At 43.3% G+C, this 17,444-nt stretch overlaps 1 protein-coding gene across 1 annotated transcript in view; it reads left to right on the top strand.

Annotated features, from left to right (window-relative positions):
* Positions 1 to 17,444, top strand: part of Wdr41 (WD repeat domain 41) — a 45,528-nt gene that overhangs the window by 11,551 nt on the left and 16,533 nt on the right. The window contains exons 3-8 of the mRNA XM_075976290.1: positions 4,591 to 4,639; positions 6,173 to 6,302; positions 8,692 to 8,753; positions 9,926 to 10,037; positions 12,682 to 12,744; positions 15,296 to 15,406. Coding sequence (XP_075832405.1) covers positions 4,591 to 4,639; positions 6,173 to 6,302; positions 8,692 to 8,753; positions 9,926 to 10,037; positions 12,682 to 12,744; positions 15,296 to 15,406 — 527 coding nt within the window. The remainder of the gene's footprint in view (positions 1 to 4,590; positions 4,640 to 6,172; positions 6,303 to 8,691; positions 8,754 to 9,925; positions 10,038 to 12,681; positions 12,745 to 15,295; positions 15,407 to 17,444) is intronic.

Genomic DNA, 17,444 nt, shown 5'->3' with positions numbered 1-17,444 from the left:
AGTTACTTCCTTTCAGGGGTTGCAGCGTTTCTTAGTATTAGGAGGGCTTGGGTAGAGTATGTGCTGGACCTACTGGATTTGGTTCTGGATAAGCTGTTGTAGCAGCTGATCTCTATAGTGGAATATGATAATTGTAGCCCACAGAAGACCTCCGTACCCTTTCTTAGCTGCCTTATGAGAGACGCCAGTGTGCAGCAAAGTAATTGGTTTGCTTTTCAAAGCATCGTTTCCACTTTGGAGCAGCAACAGTAAATACTGAAATGGCCAATAAATAAATCAGCCATAGAAAATATATATAAGAGAGCCGAAAGGCTGCATGATCTACAGAGTGGGTAATTGACCTTTGAGAAAAATTGACTGTGCTTTCATGCATTAGTACTGAGCATTGTTTAGAATTAACTTCGTGTGCTGCTGACTGAATTCCAGTCTGAGGCGCAGTGCTCCCTACCTCATCTCTCAACAGTTCAGTCGTCTCTTGGCGAGAGCTTGTTTCTCTCTGTGAGATTCAAACATGATAACAATAATGAGAAGTTAAAAATCAGGGTTAGAAAAAAAAGTATTTTAAACCTGCAGCTTTTCTGAACGGGAGAAAAGCAATTATAAGGGTTTGGGGAATCAATAGAAATTGATGTTTTATACCAAAGCAAACTTAAGCCTTGAGCCCCGCCCTCGCCACTCTCACGATATAATACAGAGAATCGATAGCCCCGAGCCAGCTGCTCAGAATTTGCTTCCAGCAATTACTGTTGATACTCAAGGTACTGTTGAGTATTTGGTTTTGGAGAACAGGTCATTAAGCAAAGAAAAATGAAGTTTTTAAAGTTTTTTTTTTCAAATTTTGTTCTTTGAGAGTTTTCTACGTGTGTACAACATGATGATATCCACCCCTTAGTCCCCCACTTCCAACTCTTCTCATATCCCCTGCCCCTTCCGGACATTGCGTTCATAACTTGATGGACTATTTTTAAATCAGCTACTCTGCTGAGGTATACATGGGCTTAGGACAACCATTTTCTTTTTTTTTTTAACTCACCGGAATTTGTAAATCGCTCACATTTTGAAACGAACGTAAACAGTGTATATGCATTTGACTTGAACGTTGTGTGCTTCTAGCTAGCTAGTTAAGGAGGCTTAATAATCTTTCCATTAAAAACGTATAGTGTCTCATGGAAAATTACTTAGTAGCTGCCTGACTGTATCTGATCTCTTACCTCTAACTGTGGGGGATCTGATGAGGGTCTGATGAGAACGGAGTGTGGGATCTCCTGAGCCTATGAAGACAGCAGGAGACTGAAGCCGAGCATGAGCTGTGTGTCCCAGGCTCAGGAAGGTGTTGGGGGGCAGGAGTGAGAACGTGTGCTTGCCAAGTCGGGTAAAGTCCACTAGAGGCGACCTTCCTTTCTCCTAATACCGCCTCCACCAGCGCTGTGGACTGGGCTGACGACCTTGGAGATTTTATGGATTCCACCGCTGATCTCAGAGGGAGATACCAGACTGTCTAAATGGCAAAGCTATTAGTGGAACATCATTTCTTAAGTTAAGGGATGATAACTATATGCAGTACATAGCTGGCTTTCTTTTTTCTCCGATTATGAAAGCCTGACTTCAACTAGATGGGAATAAGAGTGTGAGGCAGCTTCAGTACAGTTCTGAGTCACTAGCGCCCCCTACAGACCGCTGTGCTTCAGTTACCGTTGACAACTTTAAAGCCTGATGGCTGCACAGGCTGTGTTGGGCGCCTGCTTAGAAACAGTGCTCGCTTGGATTTTGTTATAATACAGTCACTACGATGAATAGTAATTTAAAATCGTTTTCTTGATAGGATTTATGTATAGGATGCTTTACTTTACGTAGGGTAGAGGGAATGAGGGTGAAGAGGAGATGGGCTTCAGCAATGTTTATTGTAGCTTCCTTTTCATGGCCCCAAACATACTTTTTTCTTTAAATTCTGTGCATTTGAAATATCTTCACTGAAAACCTCTACTACAAATCTCACCCAGTTTATACTTAAAAAGACCAAAAAGTCAAGATGAGCAAAGGAGAAGTCTTGCTTTTAAAAACAGTTTTAAAATACCTTTAATAAAAATAATAAAATTTAATTCCATCCCTAGCCTGTCATTCTGTCCACGGAGTCTGCTTCTCAGCGTGGCTCATTTGATGGGGACTGCTTTGCTCACAGTCTTAACCAGTGGGGAACGAGAATCATCTTGGTAGCTTCCTTGACATTCCAGCAGGTTCTTTGTGATCCTGCCAGTGCGTTGTCATTGAACCCTTAATACCTGGTGTGGAATTTACAAGATTATAAACATTTGTTAAGTTAGTTTGCAGAACTGAATGTTTGTTAATGTAAGTGAAAATATCACCAGTAAGGTTTCATGGTTCTAATGTACCTGACCTCGAGTTATACAACAGAGCTGCGGCTGACACAGGTTCACCGTGGCAACGTGAAACCAGACATGTAAACCAATGGCATGGAGTAGAGAAACCAAAAATAAAGTCATGTAGGCTTAAAGTGTCAAAGTGTATACAAATGGTAAGGGACGGTCTGTTCAACAAGTAGTTCTACCAAAACTGGATCTCACCTGTGCAGAGGTGAAGTCAGATCCATCTCTCTCACTCTGTACAAAGAAATATTTAAATATATATATAATCAAGAGCCTTAATTTAAAATCTGAAATACTAAAATTGCTAGAGGAAAACGGAACACACTTCAAGATACAAGTGCGCTAGAGCTTGGTCACTATGACTCCACTAGCACAGGGAATGGTCCAGAAAATTAAGAGGTGGGAATAGATGAAACTCAAACGTCCCCCACAGCAGAGGATGCTCTCCGCAAAGTGAGCAGATGGCTGCAGAGTGGAGGAAAAGTCTTTGCCAGACAATGCTTCAGCCAGGCGTTAGTACCTAGGATGTGGAAAGAGATGCAGTCAGCCCCCAAACTGTTGAGTGGGCTAATGAAATAGACAGTTCTCAAACATGGAACGCAAGTGGCCGATGAGTATTGTTAAAAGTGCTCCAGGGGCTGGGAAGATGTTCAGCTAATGAAGTGACTGTCGCATAAGCCCGAGGACCACAGTTCAGATCCTCAGCTCCCACACAAAAGTCTAGCGGGTCAGCTGCATCTTTACCGCGGGCAGTAGGAGGGTGGGGGCAGGCAGATCCTCAAGGCTTGCAGGCGAGCCAGTTGGTGAGCTCTGGGTTCTGTGAGAAACCTTGTCTCAAAAGATAAGTCTTAGAGTGGTACAGGAAGACATCTGAGTCCAACCTTCGCCTTCTGTATGCATGTGCGCACACACATTTCAAATATACACATAGAATTTTATAAAAAGGAGATTGGTGTTGTATCCTTAGCCATCAAGGGAATGCAAATTAATACTGCTTTGAGGACGGGGAGATAGCATCATGGGTAAGATTACTTGCTCACGCGTGTTAGGATATGGGTTCAAATCTCCCACGTCTGTGTAAAAAGCCAGACATGGCTATGTGTGCCTGTGATGAAGAACTCACCCAGTGTCCCCCTCTGGTGTCTGCATGCACACATACACACATGGGGACTTAAAACTACACTCATGAGCATCTCTCCCCACCCCGCCCCCCATGAGATTCCCGGTTACTGAATGTATATCATCGAGAGAACAGGTGACAACAAATGCTTGCAAGGATGTGTGGAAAGAGGAGCCCTTAGTCTCTGCGGGTGAAAGAGAATGGTCGTAAAGACGTTATGGGAACTAATGTGGAGGCTTATCCAAAAATTAAAAATAGAACTATCATAGAGCCTAGTTATATTACTTCTAGATGCATTCCCAAAGGACTCTGTGTCCTATCACAGACAGATTTGCACATCCGTGTTTACTGATGAATTATTCAGAATGTCAGGGAAAGGAAATAATCGCACGTGCCCATTGCCATATGAGTGGGTGAGGAAATTGTTGTATATGTACAAATGAAGTTTGATTCAGCTGTGAAACAATGGAGTTATAAAGTTTTGCCAGGAAAGTATTAGATAAAGCAGGGTTATGAGGACTCAGAGAGGCAAATGTTGGCGTGTTCGCTTTTGTGTGGATCCAAGCCTTTAATCCATGTAGATATGAGAGTTGGTGTCACCTATGAAACTAGAAAGGGCCCAGAAGAGGGGGAAAGAGCGTGGAGGCCGTGGGAGGGCAGCAGAGCATGTGACAGGGAAGCAGACCCAAGGAGGCTGTTGGGGTGGAGAAAAATCAACAAAAACAAATTTTGTTTGAAGGTGCTATATGACACTTAATACTTCGTATACTAATTAAAAAATGTTAGCACAAAGCCTGACAAGGGAATAATTCAATTAATTGTTGGCCACTCTTTATAGTAATATAATATCAACATTTAATATTTGATCAGCATATTGAAGCCAGTACAAATATAGTAATATGAACAAAGATACAAAAATTATTGTTAATATTTAATCTATGTATTATAGCCTTGGTACATTCCTTAATATCAGATATTAATACACATTTTTCCAAACATAATTTATTAAAATAATATTACATTCAAATGTCTCATCACTTAAATGTCACTAATGATTTTTCTTTGTGGCCTCTTTTCTCAAACCAGATTTGCATCTGCAGGCGATGATGGCGTTATAGTTGTGTGGAATGCCCAGGTGTGTACCAATTAAATACTATCATGCTTTCAATAACGCTTTGTGGGGCATGTTGGCGTATTTTCATCAGTTCATCAGTTGAGATTGGTTAATACTTGACAAGGGTTAGTTAGAGATACTCGTTTGCAACAGGGACTAGTGTTTCATGATAAAGAGAGAATGGTTTCTCTTAAGATTTTTCCATCCTGACAAACAAATGTTTTGGGTTTTTTTGTGAAAAAAAATTTTAATCTTTAAAACTTTATTCGTGTGTGTGTGTGTGTAAGAGAGAGAGAGAGAGAAAGATGAGTGGGGGGGTCCCTGCAGAGGGCAAAAGAGATCTGAACCCTAGGAGTTAGAGGTGAGTCTCCTGACTTGGGTCCTCTGTAACCACTGAGCCATCTCTCTAGCCCCAGAGAGATTTTATCTTACTGAACAATCTTTAGGTGGTCAGCTACTCTGCAGTGAATCAAAGATAATTATTCTCAGTCCTCATCTTTCTCTGGTCTTAGATGGAGCTGTCCTTTAACACCACAGTGTCCACTGGGTGGCGCCAGTCCTCCCTGCCCCACACTGAGGGCTCAGATGCCCATGTGACTACAATATATATATCATGCCTAACACAGTGCAAATGCTGTAGGGAATAATGACCAGAAAAGTATTTTCATGTTCAGTCCAGGCAGTTATTCTGTTTTGATTGATTGATTGAGACCCGGTCTAGCCCAGACTGAACTTTTGTCCCCTTGCTTCAGTATATTGAAGTTTGGGATTACAGATATATACCGTCATGCAACCTCACACACATTAAAAAACAAAACAAAACTGTAATTTTGCTAAGATTGGTTGAATCAGGCCAGAAATAGTGGCACACACCTGAATCCTAGAGGTGAAACCAGGAGGATCAAGAGGGGGCTAGCCTTAGCTTCCTGATAAATTTGAGGCAAGCCTGGCCTACATTACTGTTTCTAAACAGAAAAGTAAAATGAGGTGAATCCATGCTTCTAAAAATGGTGGATGCTGAGGACTCTCTGTATTGTAAACACATTCATGAAATCCCGAAGCCCTGGGAAGATCTGAAATGTATATATATCTTATGTTTCCACTTGGGAGGTCGGGGAGAGACCTTGACAAGAGACACTGAGTGGCTAGGAACTGGGAACGGTGCCGGGGTAAATACACCTGGAGACCACTGTGCTCTTGTTTCTTCTGCACTCACCGCTGTAGAGAGGTCAGACGTGCACACATGCATCGTCAGGATTCTGTTTACTGCTGCAGAACTTATACAGGTCCTAAAAACCACAGGAAAGAGTATTTCTTTAAATTGACTATGAAAATATGCTAAATTAGCATACTAACTAGAAAATAGTTAAAAATATTCACAGCTGCTTTTGATATTTGTTTAGATTGTATTTGATTGTTTAAAAAAGTTTAAATTCCAAACACATAATTTTAGATGGCAAGTATGTTTATTTTCTGCATAGCTATTATTGATGTTATTTAGGACTCTTCAAGTTGGAAAGGGTAAGTTTATTAACATTCTTACTTGTATTTCAGACAGGAGAAAAGCTCCTGGATCTCCGAGGACACAGCCAGAAGATAACGGCCATCACTGCGTTTCCCCCGCTCGACTCTTGTGAGCAGGGCCATCAGCTCATCCTGACAGCCTCTGCAGACAGGACCGTCGGTATATCCTTACCCCCAGAGTAGCAGGTCAGGGCTTGTAGTTCAGAAACCCCATGGCTGGAGCAGCGCTTTCTGGAGTACAAAATTAGAGTTCTAGATTATTTTACATCAAGTTATGCAAAAGGGAGGGATGGAAGTTGTGGACTTAAAATATCACCTCAATTTAGGGAAATTAGGATGAATTGGCCTGGAAAAGAATTCACTTCCTTGTCGTGTATGGCCTGCGTTGAGAGCCTCGTTGCTGCTGAGTGGGTCTGCGCAGTAGTCAAGTCTTGGTGTTTGAGGCAGATTTTAAAGGTGCTAAGCTGCTTTTACTTTCCCGGACTTTCCAGGTAGAATTCCAGTGCAGCAGGAACGGCACTGCTCTGGGAAGTGCGCTTGTTTGCTGCGGATCATTGCGTCTTACACAATGACTTATGTAATCTTTAAAATGGTCTTATGAAGTAGGGGTTTCTGTCATTCTCACAAGTGAGAGGGTAGAGACAGAGGTGCCGAGCCACAGACATCTGGCCAGGAAGGCGGAGTGGTGGCCAGCAGCCTGCCTGCCGTCAGGGTCCTGGAGCTGTGGCACACACGCTCCTGATAAAGCAGTGTGTGGCTGACTCAGTTTCCATTCCTCTCTCGAAAGCATCAGGTCGGCCAGGACAAACTATGCCTGTTTAAAAGCTCTGCTAAGTTTAGAAGTAAGCCCAGAGGAGGAATGGTTTCTCAGGCCTCTCTTGAACCAGGACATGTGACTTGAGGTCCCACTTTGAGTGAGCTCAGCAGCTGACACCGTTTCTAGATAACTTGTCTATAGACTGTCAGAACATTGAAGTGGGCTGACGTTGAAGCGGGATTCAGTTAGATCCATAGGCCAGGCGAGACCTATCACTGCCACTCTTGAGGAAAACATGGATTCAAGCTCTTGTCTCTTTCTCTGTTATAATTTTTGCAGAACTAGAATTTAAAATAGTGTCTCTTTAGGCCCTTTCTAAGATGCTGTACTAGTATTATAGACAATTAGTAGAATTGTTGTCCCAGTACAGGGTGAGATGCTGGGACCGGTAAGTAGTGAGGTCACACACAGCCTTCCATGTTCACGGAATCACTCTTACTTAAAACAAAATCCCGGAGAACTTTGGCATTCATTTTATCCAGTTGGATTCTAAATTTACTCTCCTTGGACCTCTGTTAATTAACTTTCTTAATTAAATGTTGACGGTAGACTTTATTTTATTTATTTTTTCTGTCAAGTAATGGTCTTAAGAGTCCATGTTTCTTAGTACTGAGCATTAAGCTTTCAAACTGAAATCTGCGGAAAGACTGAGGGGTAGCAGAACTGGGAGCTTGAGGCCAGAAAACATCGTCTAATTAGAGAGCTTTTTTATGACTGGGTAGTTTGTTTAGAGTGACACGAACATATGAATATATGTTCTCTCCTTTTATAACTAACTGCATTGGAAGAGTGAAGTAGAATTAATAAAAAACAATCAGATATATGATTAACTTTAAAATATACTGTTAAATATGTGTCATAATGTTATAAAATGTATTTGCCATACATTTATATTATTTACACTTACAAGTATATGATATAATATATGTATATGGTATGGAGTATAACACTGTAGGAAGTAGCGTTAAAAGTTTATAAAGATCATCATGTTCCTTAAGTCAAACTGAGCCTTTACCATGTGGCGAGGGGCCTTACAGTGATTGTCAGCACAGACACAGTCCCAGTGACACAGTTAGTGTCGCAGCCATGGTGAGCCGTGCGTGAGCACTCAGCGAGCTCTCAGAGACTGCTGGGAGATGGAGAAGTTTTCGCATGCAGCGTTGTGCACAGGCTCGCTGCATCGTGGTAAACTGTTCCCAAGAGAACCCTTTAGGCAGAGGCAGTGTTTGATGCCCATGAAGATTAGCACTCCAGAGCTCTTGCTCTGCTGCATCTTAAAGGGCCTCATAGTACCGCGGTGACGATGTGCCGGCTGGATCTATGGCGGAGTCATCACTAGATAGTACAGCGGTGGCGGTGACGGTGACGGTGACTATGTGCCGGCTGGATCTATGGCGGAGTCATCACTGGATAGTACAGCAGTGGCGGTGATGGTGACAATGTGCCGGCTGGATCTATGGCAGTGTCATCACTAGATAGTACAGCGGTGGCGGTGACGGTGATGGTGACGGTGACGTGCCGGCTGGATCTATGGCGGAGTCATCACTAGATAGCTTAGATTTTATTTAAAGATTTTCTAATAAATAGACCCACCAGCCCTGTCCTCTATAAACTCACAGGCCCTGCCTGGTGGGTCTGTTTATCCTTTGATTTGATTGTTAATTAGAAGGGTCATCTCCTAATTGAAGTCTTGAAATTCCAGTTGGAAATTATTTCTTAACATCAGTCTAAGTGTGGGACTGCGACACTGGCAGACAGATCCAGAGCGTCTCCTGCTTCCAGTCCACCGTGAAGGTAAAGTCTGCCGCAAACTCAGGTTTTTAATGCTACTGTTGTTGTTCTCAAAACGATTTAATAAATTAGATTAAATTACTTCTTTAGGTTTTACACATTGTTCCTTTTACACAGCCATTTGAAGACAAAATTTTTGGGATCATATGTATTATTTAAGGGTGAGAATGTTTCAGTTGGAAATGAGATCAGGGGCAAACAAATGAGAAGGTGGGGTCTGATGGGTTTACAGTGGGCAGGACCTGGTGGGTTTATAGATGGTGGGGTCTGATGGGTTTATAGTGGGCGGGGCCTGTGATTTTATAGAGGGTGGGGTCTGATGAGTTTATAGAGGGTGGGGTCTGATGGGTTTATAGTGGGCGGGGCCTGGTGGGTTTATAGAGGGTGGGGTCTGATGGGTTTATAGTGGGCGGGGCCTGGTGGGTTTATGGTGGGCGGGACCTGGTGGGTTTATAGTGGGCGGGATCTGGTGAGTATAGTGGGCGGGGCCTGGTGGATTTATAATGGGCAGGGCCTTGGTGGGTCTATAGTGGGTGCGGACATGACTCTTGAAGAAAGGGACCCTATGGTGCCATGTAAAGTAACGGATTCTGCATCCTGGAAAGCCTTTAAGTCTACCAAATAGAATGATTGAGAATTGGTTAAAAATTAAAAACTACATCATAGTCTCCATTTTGTTTTTTAAAGGCCTTTAAGAATTGTCAGTACATTGTCTATGAGTGGTTCCCAAGACCCCTGAAAGCGCTAATAAACTTGCGGTGTCTGTGCTCAGGAACAAAGAGCCTCTTAGCTGAGTGGTGCTGGCTCCGACTCTGGGTCGAGCACGTCCTCAGAGGCTCCAGGTGGCTTGGCACATTGCTGCTCTGCCCTGTTCAGAGGCCTCGGGATTGCTCTACTGTCACCTTACAGCAGTGAGCTGAGAGGAAACAGGAGAGCCCCAGCGTCTTCTGTAACCTCGCTACAAATTACACCGCATGACTGCCTTACAGATCACGTGGTCTCTCTGCTCCAATGCTGTGAGACAATATTCTCCTAAAGAACCTGTAATCAGAAAAGCCAAACAAACCGCCTATCAGAGGAGGGATTTGAAAAAACTAGGGGACACAATTTAAAATCATGGACTAACGAATGCTAGAATTTCTAGACTGACAATACATTTCCAATCAATTTTGCAGTGCTTAACTGTTCTTCAGGGACTAGACGTTTGGCTCTCGGGTGGCAATGACTTAGGTGTGTGGAACCGAAAATTAGATCTGCTGTGTAAGACCAACCACCTTTCTGATACAGGTAAAAACCAGGCATGAGAATTATGAGATGCGACTGATTGAAAAAGACAGTTGAATCTTTAAAGAGACATACCACAATATAATGTGATAATTCCATGTAGGATTGTGGGTAGCCATACAATTTGTCAATTTTCATGTGACAAATAATTGAATGAACATTTATATTCATGTGTATGTTATTTGTATCAAGTATTAGGTTTCAGTATGGTATTTTCATACATGGAAACAATGTATTTTGATATCTGCCCATCCTGTCTCTCTCTCTTGTCATCCTTACGTTTGCATTAGCTTTCTAACCCCCCCCCCCAAAAGTCATCCTCCTTCCACATATGAGAGAAGATATGCACCACTGTCTTCTTGCATCCGGCTTTTCTTACTTAAGACGATGACTTTCAGTTCATCTACTTCCTTGAAAATAATAGAATTTTGTTTTCTATGGCTGCTAATTCTTCATTGTGTATATGTGCGGATCACATGATCTTTATCCATTATCGGTTGTCGAACATGTAGATGGATTCCATAACCTCCCTACATTAGTGTCAGAGTGAACATGGGTACATAGGATCTCTCTTACATGATAACCTTTGATTACTTTCAGTATATAACCAAACCCAAGTGTGGGCTAGCAAGACTCTGATCACTTAATAATATTCTGCAGTCTTATGTATTATTATATGTATGTGAACATGTATCTGTGTGTGTTGTGCGTGTGTGCATGCATGGGGGACATGGGCTATGATACACGCATGATGGTCAGAGGACAGCTGCGTGAGTTCTTGTCTTCTATTAGTGGATTCCAGGGTCAACCTCAGGTCCTCAAGCTTGACAGCAGGCGCCTTTGTCCCCTAAGCCATCTCCCTGGCCCCTTGGTGAACATTTTCTGCATTTAAAATTCTTCTTGGAAAAGGAAGATGTTCACAAGTTTGAGTACAGCCTGGGCATCTCAAAAAACAACAGACAAATATGCAGAAACATTATCCATTTTTCCATGTCCTTCTGTGCTCGTTCACAATTCCTCCATCTCGTCCATGTGCACACAAAACAAACTTGTAAAATATGCCCTGTGGGGGAGAAGTCAGGGCGGAAATGCACTTGACATCAGAACAGTGTTGCTAATCTTTGACAGGTAAGAAGGTAAAGAAAGGGACATTTCTGTTTATATATATGTTAAAAATTTCATTTATAAATTACGTATATCAAAGAGGGAAGACTAACTTTGTTAAAAGAATTTCATGTTAATGTGTTCCAGAATTTCAACTTTTAATACTTGAAGTTTCAGTTAGTCTGAAACCATTTTATGATTGAGCTATGAAAATTCAGTGTTTAAGGCCGAAGGCAGTGTCGTGGGCAGCAATCCAGCTACTTGGGAGGCTGACGAGGATGAATACCCAAAACCTGGACTTCAACGGGCCAGTTCTGACAATAGCAGCCACCAAACATAAATAAATGAAGGCAGTCATTTCAGTAACTCAGGTCGTTTGGGAAATGCACTGACTAGCTGTAAACATGCTGTTTGAAGGCCTCTCCCTTAGCTGGATTAGAGGGTGGAGCATGGAGCTGGGAATGGCTGGCTGCTCCTTACGAGCTTCCCTCCTCTGTGCTCCTAGTCAAAGCTCTGTCCTCCCTTCTCAGGCCGACTCTGTCTGCCTGGAGGTAGTGTCCAGTCCCACAGGCCAAGAGCTTAGTCCTCAGCCCTTCCTTACCCGTCATTCCACTGACATGCCCGTTTGGTGTTTTGTTTTAGATTTTGACCCCCTGGTTATAAACCAGGATTCGATTTGCTGAAGTGGTATACAGAACTGAGGGAAACACTTTACCCACTTAGGGTCTATCACAGGGTACCAAAGAAGAACTACAAAGGGCAGGTGGGAGGAAGGGGCACAGGGTTTGTGCCCTCCCTAAGTGTGCACCCTGCAGGAATTGTCTACGTTCAGCTTTACTGCATCTCTCTAAATCCTATCCCAGTTTGTAGGGAGGCTTTCTTCTGTAGATATGGTTAATCCAACCATGTGTGACTGGTGGCCAACATTATCTTCTGTCCCTCTCTCCCTGGGAGTTGAGAGGTGAGGCTGAAAGTGCCAGCTTCTCCTCCTGCCTCGATCCTGCTCATGAGCGGCTCTCACCCATAGCTGCCAGGGACTGACCGGACACAAGCGTGTCACAGGGACACAGAAAGACGGTGTCTTAGGAGACTCAGAGGATTTTAGGAGTTGTGTAAGGGAACAGGATGGAGGCCAGATATGGATTTTCCATGATTACATTAGCTCATTCAGGGTCAGTGAGCATGCATAGCCTTAAAGTTACACCAAGGGAAAGCCCGGTGAGCTCATTGAATTAGCCTTCATGTGCTGGTTGGTGATGATTATCCTAAGGGATATAATATATATAAATATAAGGGAAATGGTTGAATATACTATGTTACTACCACAGGAGAAACACTCAGAGCCTGTTTATATATAGAAAGTCTTTCATAGGGATCAGAAACTTATAACTCAGTTTCCATGTGTAAGATAGAAAGTAAGTGTTTATGTCAAAAGTTTCAAGTATGTGTTATGGGAAATGACTTACATAAAGTTGAGAAAGTTTTGTTTTGATGTAACCCATGAGAGAAAATGATTTGCCTTCTTTTATATTTTTTTCTGAAGGGATCAGTGCTTTGGTTGAAATCCCTAGGAACTGTGTTGTGGCAGCAGTTGGCAAAGAACTGAGTGAGTATATCATCTGTTTTCTTTACGTTGGTGCACACTGCCATGTCTGGACAGCTGCGTGAATACACACATGGGCTCTGCTAGAAAGACAAAGGCAGGTTTATTTTGGAGATGTCTGTCTCTGCCCTAGCTCTGGCTTCTTGGGTTGTTGAAAATAATATAGGGTGAGCCATTTTTACAGTGTTAGGTCAGATTTCTTCTCGTCAATAGATTACACTGTTAACTATCTCCTAATAATCAATGTAACAATATATTACTTATTCTAAAATCATTCAGCAGTAGTGTTTTCACTCAGTTTATCCACACCAAGAAAACTTCTCTCTGGTTTGGCAGAGAGAATTTCTCACAGCCACAATTCGAATATGAAAGGCTATTAGAATTTAATAATCTTGCTAATTCTTTGACAGTTGGCAAAATATTGTCAGAATTACGGGAAGAAATGTGCCATGTTCTATTTTCCAGCGAGGACTTTGAGGGAAAGAGAGACTTGGATAGTTGATTACCACCACCTGGGAAGGCTGTGGGACCTGTCCACCTTTTTTCTCAGGCATGCCTGTCCTGCGCATGCACAGCCCTGGCTCCAGTGGCCTAGGGGAATGTAGAATACTGATGGCCATGTCTCCACAGGTCTCATGTCTGCCGTCTCTCTGTCGCTCAGTGTTCACAGGCAGTAACTGGGCCTTCGCATTTGGAAGCTAGAACTCCTCGAATAGCATAGATTTTTATAAATGTTGATTGATTGATAGAACCGCTTGATTTGATTTTAGGTTTTATGTGTTGATTAATGTTAGAATTTGTAATTTAAATAAGGAAGCTGGCCTCTAGCTCAGAGATCTGCCTGCCTCTGCCTCCCAAGTGCTGAGATTAAAGATGTGGGTCACCACTTCCCGGACAAATAAAACTAATTTTTAAAGTCAGATAATAAACCAAGGAACACATTCAACATCTATAATCAAGAAATTAGAAGCTATATTTGCGAAGGGTTTATAATTTAATAGTATATGCCCCCAAATTGAAAAGTCCTTTTTTCTTGCTTAACTGCTATTTTTATTTTTTGGCAGCTGCTAAAGCCTTTGCTAAGTTGAAGGCCAGAAATCTATAGCTTGTTTTGTAGCCATGTGTACTGTCCTGCACATACATGTGGAGAGCACTGATAGTGGAAATGACCCAGGGGCATGGCCAGTCACTGGCCTGGACATACATGATCCAGGGGCATGGCCAGTCACTGGCCTGTACATACATATGACCTAGGGGCATGGCCAGTCACTGGCCTGTACATACATATGACCTAGGGGCATGGCCAGTCACTGGCCTGGACATACATATGATCCAGGGGCATGGCCAGTCACTGGCCTGGACATACATATGATCCAGGGGCATGGCCAGTCACTGGCCTGGACATACATATGACCCAGGGGCATGGCCAGTCACTGGCCTGGACATACATATGATCCAGGGGCATGGCCAGTCACTGGCCTGGACATACATATGATCCAGGGGCATGGCCAGTCACTGGCCTGGACATACATATGACCCAGGGGCATGGCCAGTCACTGGCCTGGACATACATATGATCCAGGGGCATGGCCAGTCACTGGCCTGGACATACATATGACCCAGGGGCATGGCCAGTCACTGGCCTGGACATACATATGATCCAGGGGCATGGCCAGTCACTGGCCTGGACATACATATGATCCAGGGGCATGGCCAGTCACTGGCCTGGACATACATATGATCCAGGGGCATGGCCAGTCACTGGCCTGGACATACATATGATCCAGGGGCATTGGCAGTCACTGGCCTGGACATACATATGATCCAGGGGCATGGCCAGTCACTGGCCTGGACATACATATGATCCAGGGGCATGGCCAGTCACTGGCCTGGACATACATATGATCCAGGGGCATGGCCAGTCACTGGCCTGGACATACATATGATCCAGGGGCATGGCCAGTCACTGGCCTGGACATACATATGATCCAGGGGCATGGCCAGTCACTGGCCTGGACATACATATGATCCAGGGGCATGGCCAGTCACTGGCCTGGGTGGGAATGGAGTGATACTCCTGATGTGTGATGAGGTCTTGTGGGAAGTGGAGGGTCAGGCTGGGTTTGGGAAGTTAAAAGAAGTAAGGCGAAGGAACCCTGGAAGGACACCCTGGCTGAGGGTTTAAGGAGATCATTGTTGTTTTTTTTTTTTTTTTTATTTTCGAGGCAGGGTTTCTCTAGCTTTTTTTTTTTGGTTCCTGTCCTGGAACTAGCTCTTGTAGACCAGGCTGGCCTCAAACTCACAGAGATCCGCCTGCCTCTGCCTCCCGAGTGCTGGGATTAAACGCATATGCCACCACCGCCGGTCTTAAGGAGATCATTTAAGCAGCTCAATTTTTTTTAAAGAAGTGGTGTAAGGTGGTATAAATAGGTTCTTTTGGAGTTGTTTTTCTTTTTTTTTTTTTCCAGCATGATGTATACTTTACACTTAATGCTTTTTGAGTGAAAAAGTATTTTATGTTCTTTGAACATTTAGTAAAATAACCATTCTTTAGTAATTTTTAGGTTAGTAGCACCTACAGAAGGCTTGCTGGAATGGGATATCATTGAAGTTAAACGGCTCCTTGATCACCAGGATAGTATTCTGTCAATGGTTAACGTCAATGGTAAGCTCTTTGTATATGTTTCTCTTATGTACGATTTCAGAGTTTTCGTCTTGTTTTGTTCCAATATTTCAGAATTACCACTCAAATAATAGATTAGTGGAGATAGTTGTTATCTCTTACTTTGAGCTTTGAGATAGTAGAGCCTGGCTCAGGTCTCAGTGTGGTCTAAGACTTCAGCACAGGCAGATAGAGTAGGGTGTGACTATCCTCAGGTACTGCTAGTGGCTGTGGATGCTCATCACAGGCTGTGAATCTGAACGTAGAACATTCTAGCATTCCGCACGAGTGGCTCTGGCTCCGTCACTACCAGTGAGCATGACTTGCGGTGGCAGGAGAGGATCACGAACTCTGGCTCTTGGCAGTTAGTTCTGGCAGATAAGTGATGGCTGACGTCAACAGAACTGAACTGGGAGATCTGTGTATGGGTCACATGGAGAGTTCTGGTGGAGATTGTGAGCAGGCCGTGGAGGACTGCTGGGAGCACGCCACAGGAGGAGGAGTTACAGCCCCCGAACCCCTGGAGACCTGGGGCATGACTGGCTCTTTCGGAGGAATAAGTTGTAGGAACATGAGATGGGGTAAAGTATGGAGAACACCAAACACAGATCTGCTTTGTGTCTTTAGTGCTCTTTGGTCCTCTTCTCAGACACATCATTGAACATCTTCCCAGCTTCAGCATCTTCCCCTCTGTAGCAAACATCCTACAGAAACCACTTGCATGTCTTCCTGAGGACCAGATGGTCTGTGGTACTGGAAGTAACAGTGGTTGGGCAACTCTTTGTATCTGGAGGTTGTTTTCTCTAGCCATGAATGGTAGCTCCAAAGGCAAGTTCTTATCTGGGCAACTCTTTGAGCCTCCTTGGAAACACTGAACCATGACAAGGTACTGGAAATTCTACAAAAAGAAGCATTGGTTCTTGCCCATTATGTTGATTAGGTCTAGTTACCTGTCTTGTTTTAGTGGTGAAGTCCTGGCATCATTGAAACAACATGATTACTTAAAGGAAGATGACAAGTTATTACCAAGAGCCCCCCCCCCCCACTTCCTACCCTGATGGGTTTTCTCTACCCATGCTGACCTTGAACTTACAATCTTTCTGTTTCTACCTCCAAAGTTGTGCTGCTACATGGATTATCACATAGTCTTTGTCGTGATCTTATGGAAAATGAAAAGCTAAAGAAAAATTATTAATGAAAGTTACAGAAAATCCATAGTAATTCTGCTTTATAAACTGCAAAACTGAACTGCAAATAATAAATACAGCAAAAGCATTTTTAGGAATGACACATGTTTAGGTAGTCTGGTGATGTTGGAAAAGTTTGCTATTGGCTGGATCTTGTACGCAGGAGTGCTGCAGATTCTGGCGATCTTGTATGATTTGTTCTGTTGTTCCCTGCTTCACTCTGCCCTGTTTCTTTCCCATTCGCTCACTTAATGCCAGTGGCCAGTTACTCGGTTCATGCATCACAACAGAGGTACATTCAGAAAGTAAGGAAAGAAACTATTTCTTGACAGGCAATGGTAGCGGATATCTTTAATCCAGCACTAGAGAGGCAGAGGCAGGCAGATTTCTGAGTTTGAGGCCAGTCTGGTCTACAGAGTAAATTCTAGTACACAGAGAAACCTTGTCTTGAAAAACCAAAAATAAATAAAGAATATATAATTATACTATTTACCCATTCCCATTCCTCCCTCCAAACCTTCCCATATATCCTTCTTCTCTTTCAAATTCATGACCTCGTTTTCTTATTAAGTGTTGCTATGTGTGCGTGCGTGTGCACGTGTGTGTTTGTGTGTGTGTGCGTGTGCATAACTGACCTGCTAATGTTCTAATGCCTGTATAATGTTACTTGTGTGTATGTTTTCAGGGATGACCAATTGATATTTTTTAAAGCTTGGAAAGAAAGCTGAGCGGATCAGAGGGTTGGCATGAGAACAGGTCTCCAGAACTCTTAGAAAAAGCTGGGTGTGAATGTAACTGGGTCAAGGGCAAGGGTGAAGGTGCAGAAAGGAGAATCACTGGGACTTGTTGGCTGC

The sequence above is a fragment of the Microtus pennsylvanicus genome, chromosome 6, assembly GCF_037038515.1.
Source record: "Microtus pennsylvanicus isolate mMicPen1 chromosome 6, mMicPen1.hap1, whole genome shotgun sequence".
Classification (NCBI taxonomy): Eukaryota; Metazoa; Chordata; class Mammalia; order Rodentia; family Cricetidae; genus Microtus; species Microtus pennsylvanicus.
Note: the sequence above shows the minus strand (reverse complement) of the source record. Positions and strands in the feature narration are given on the sequence as shown.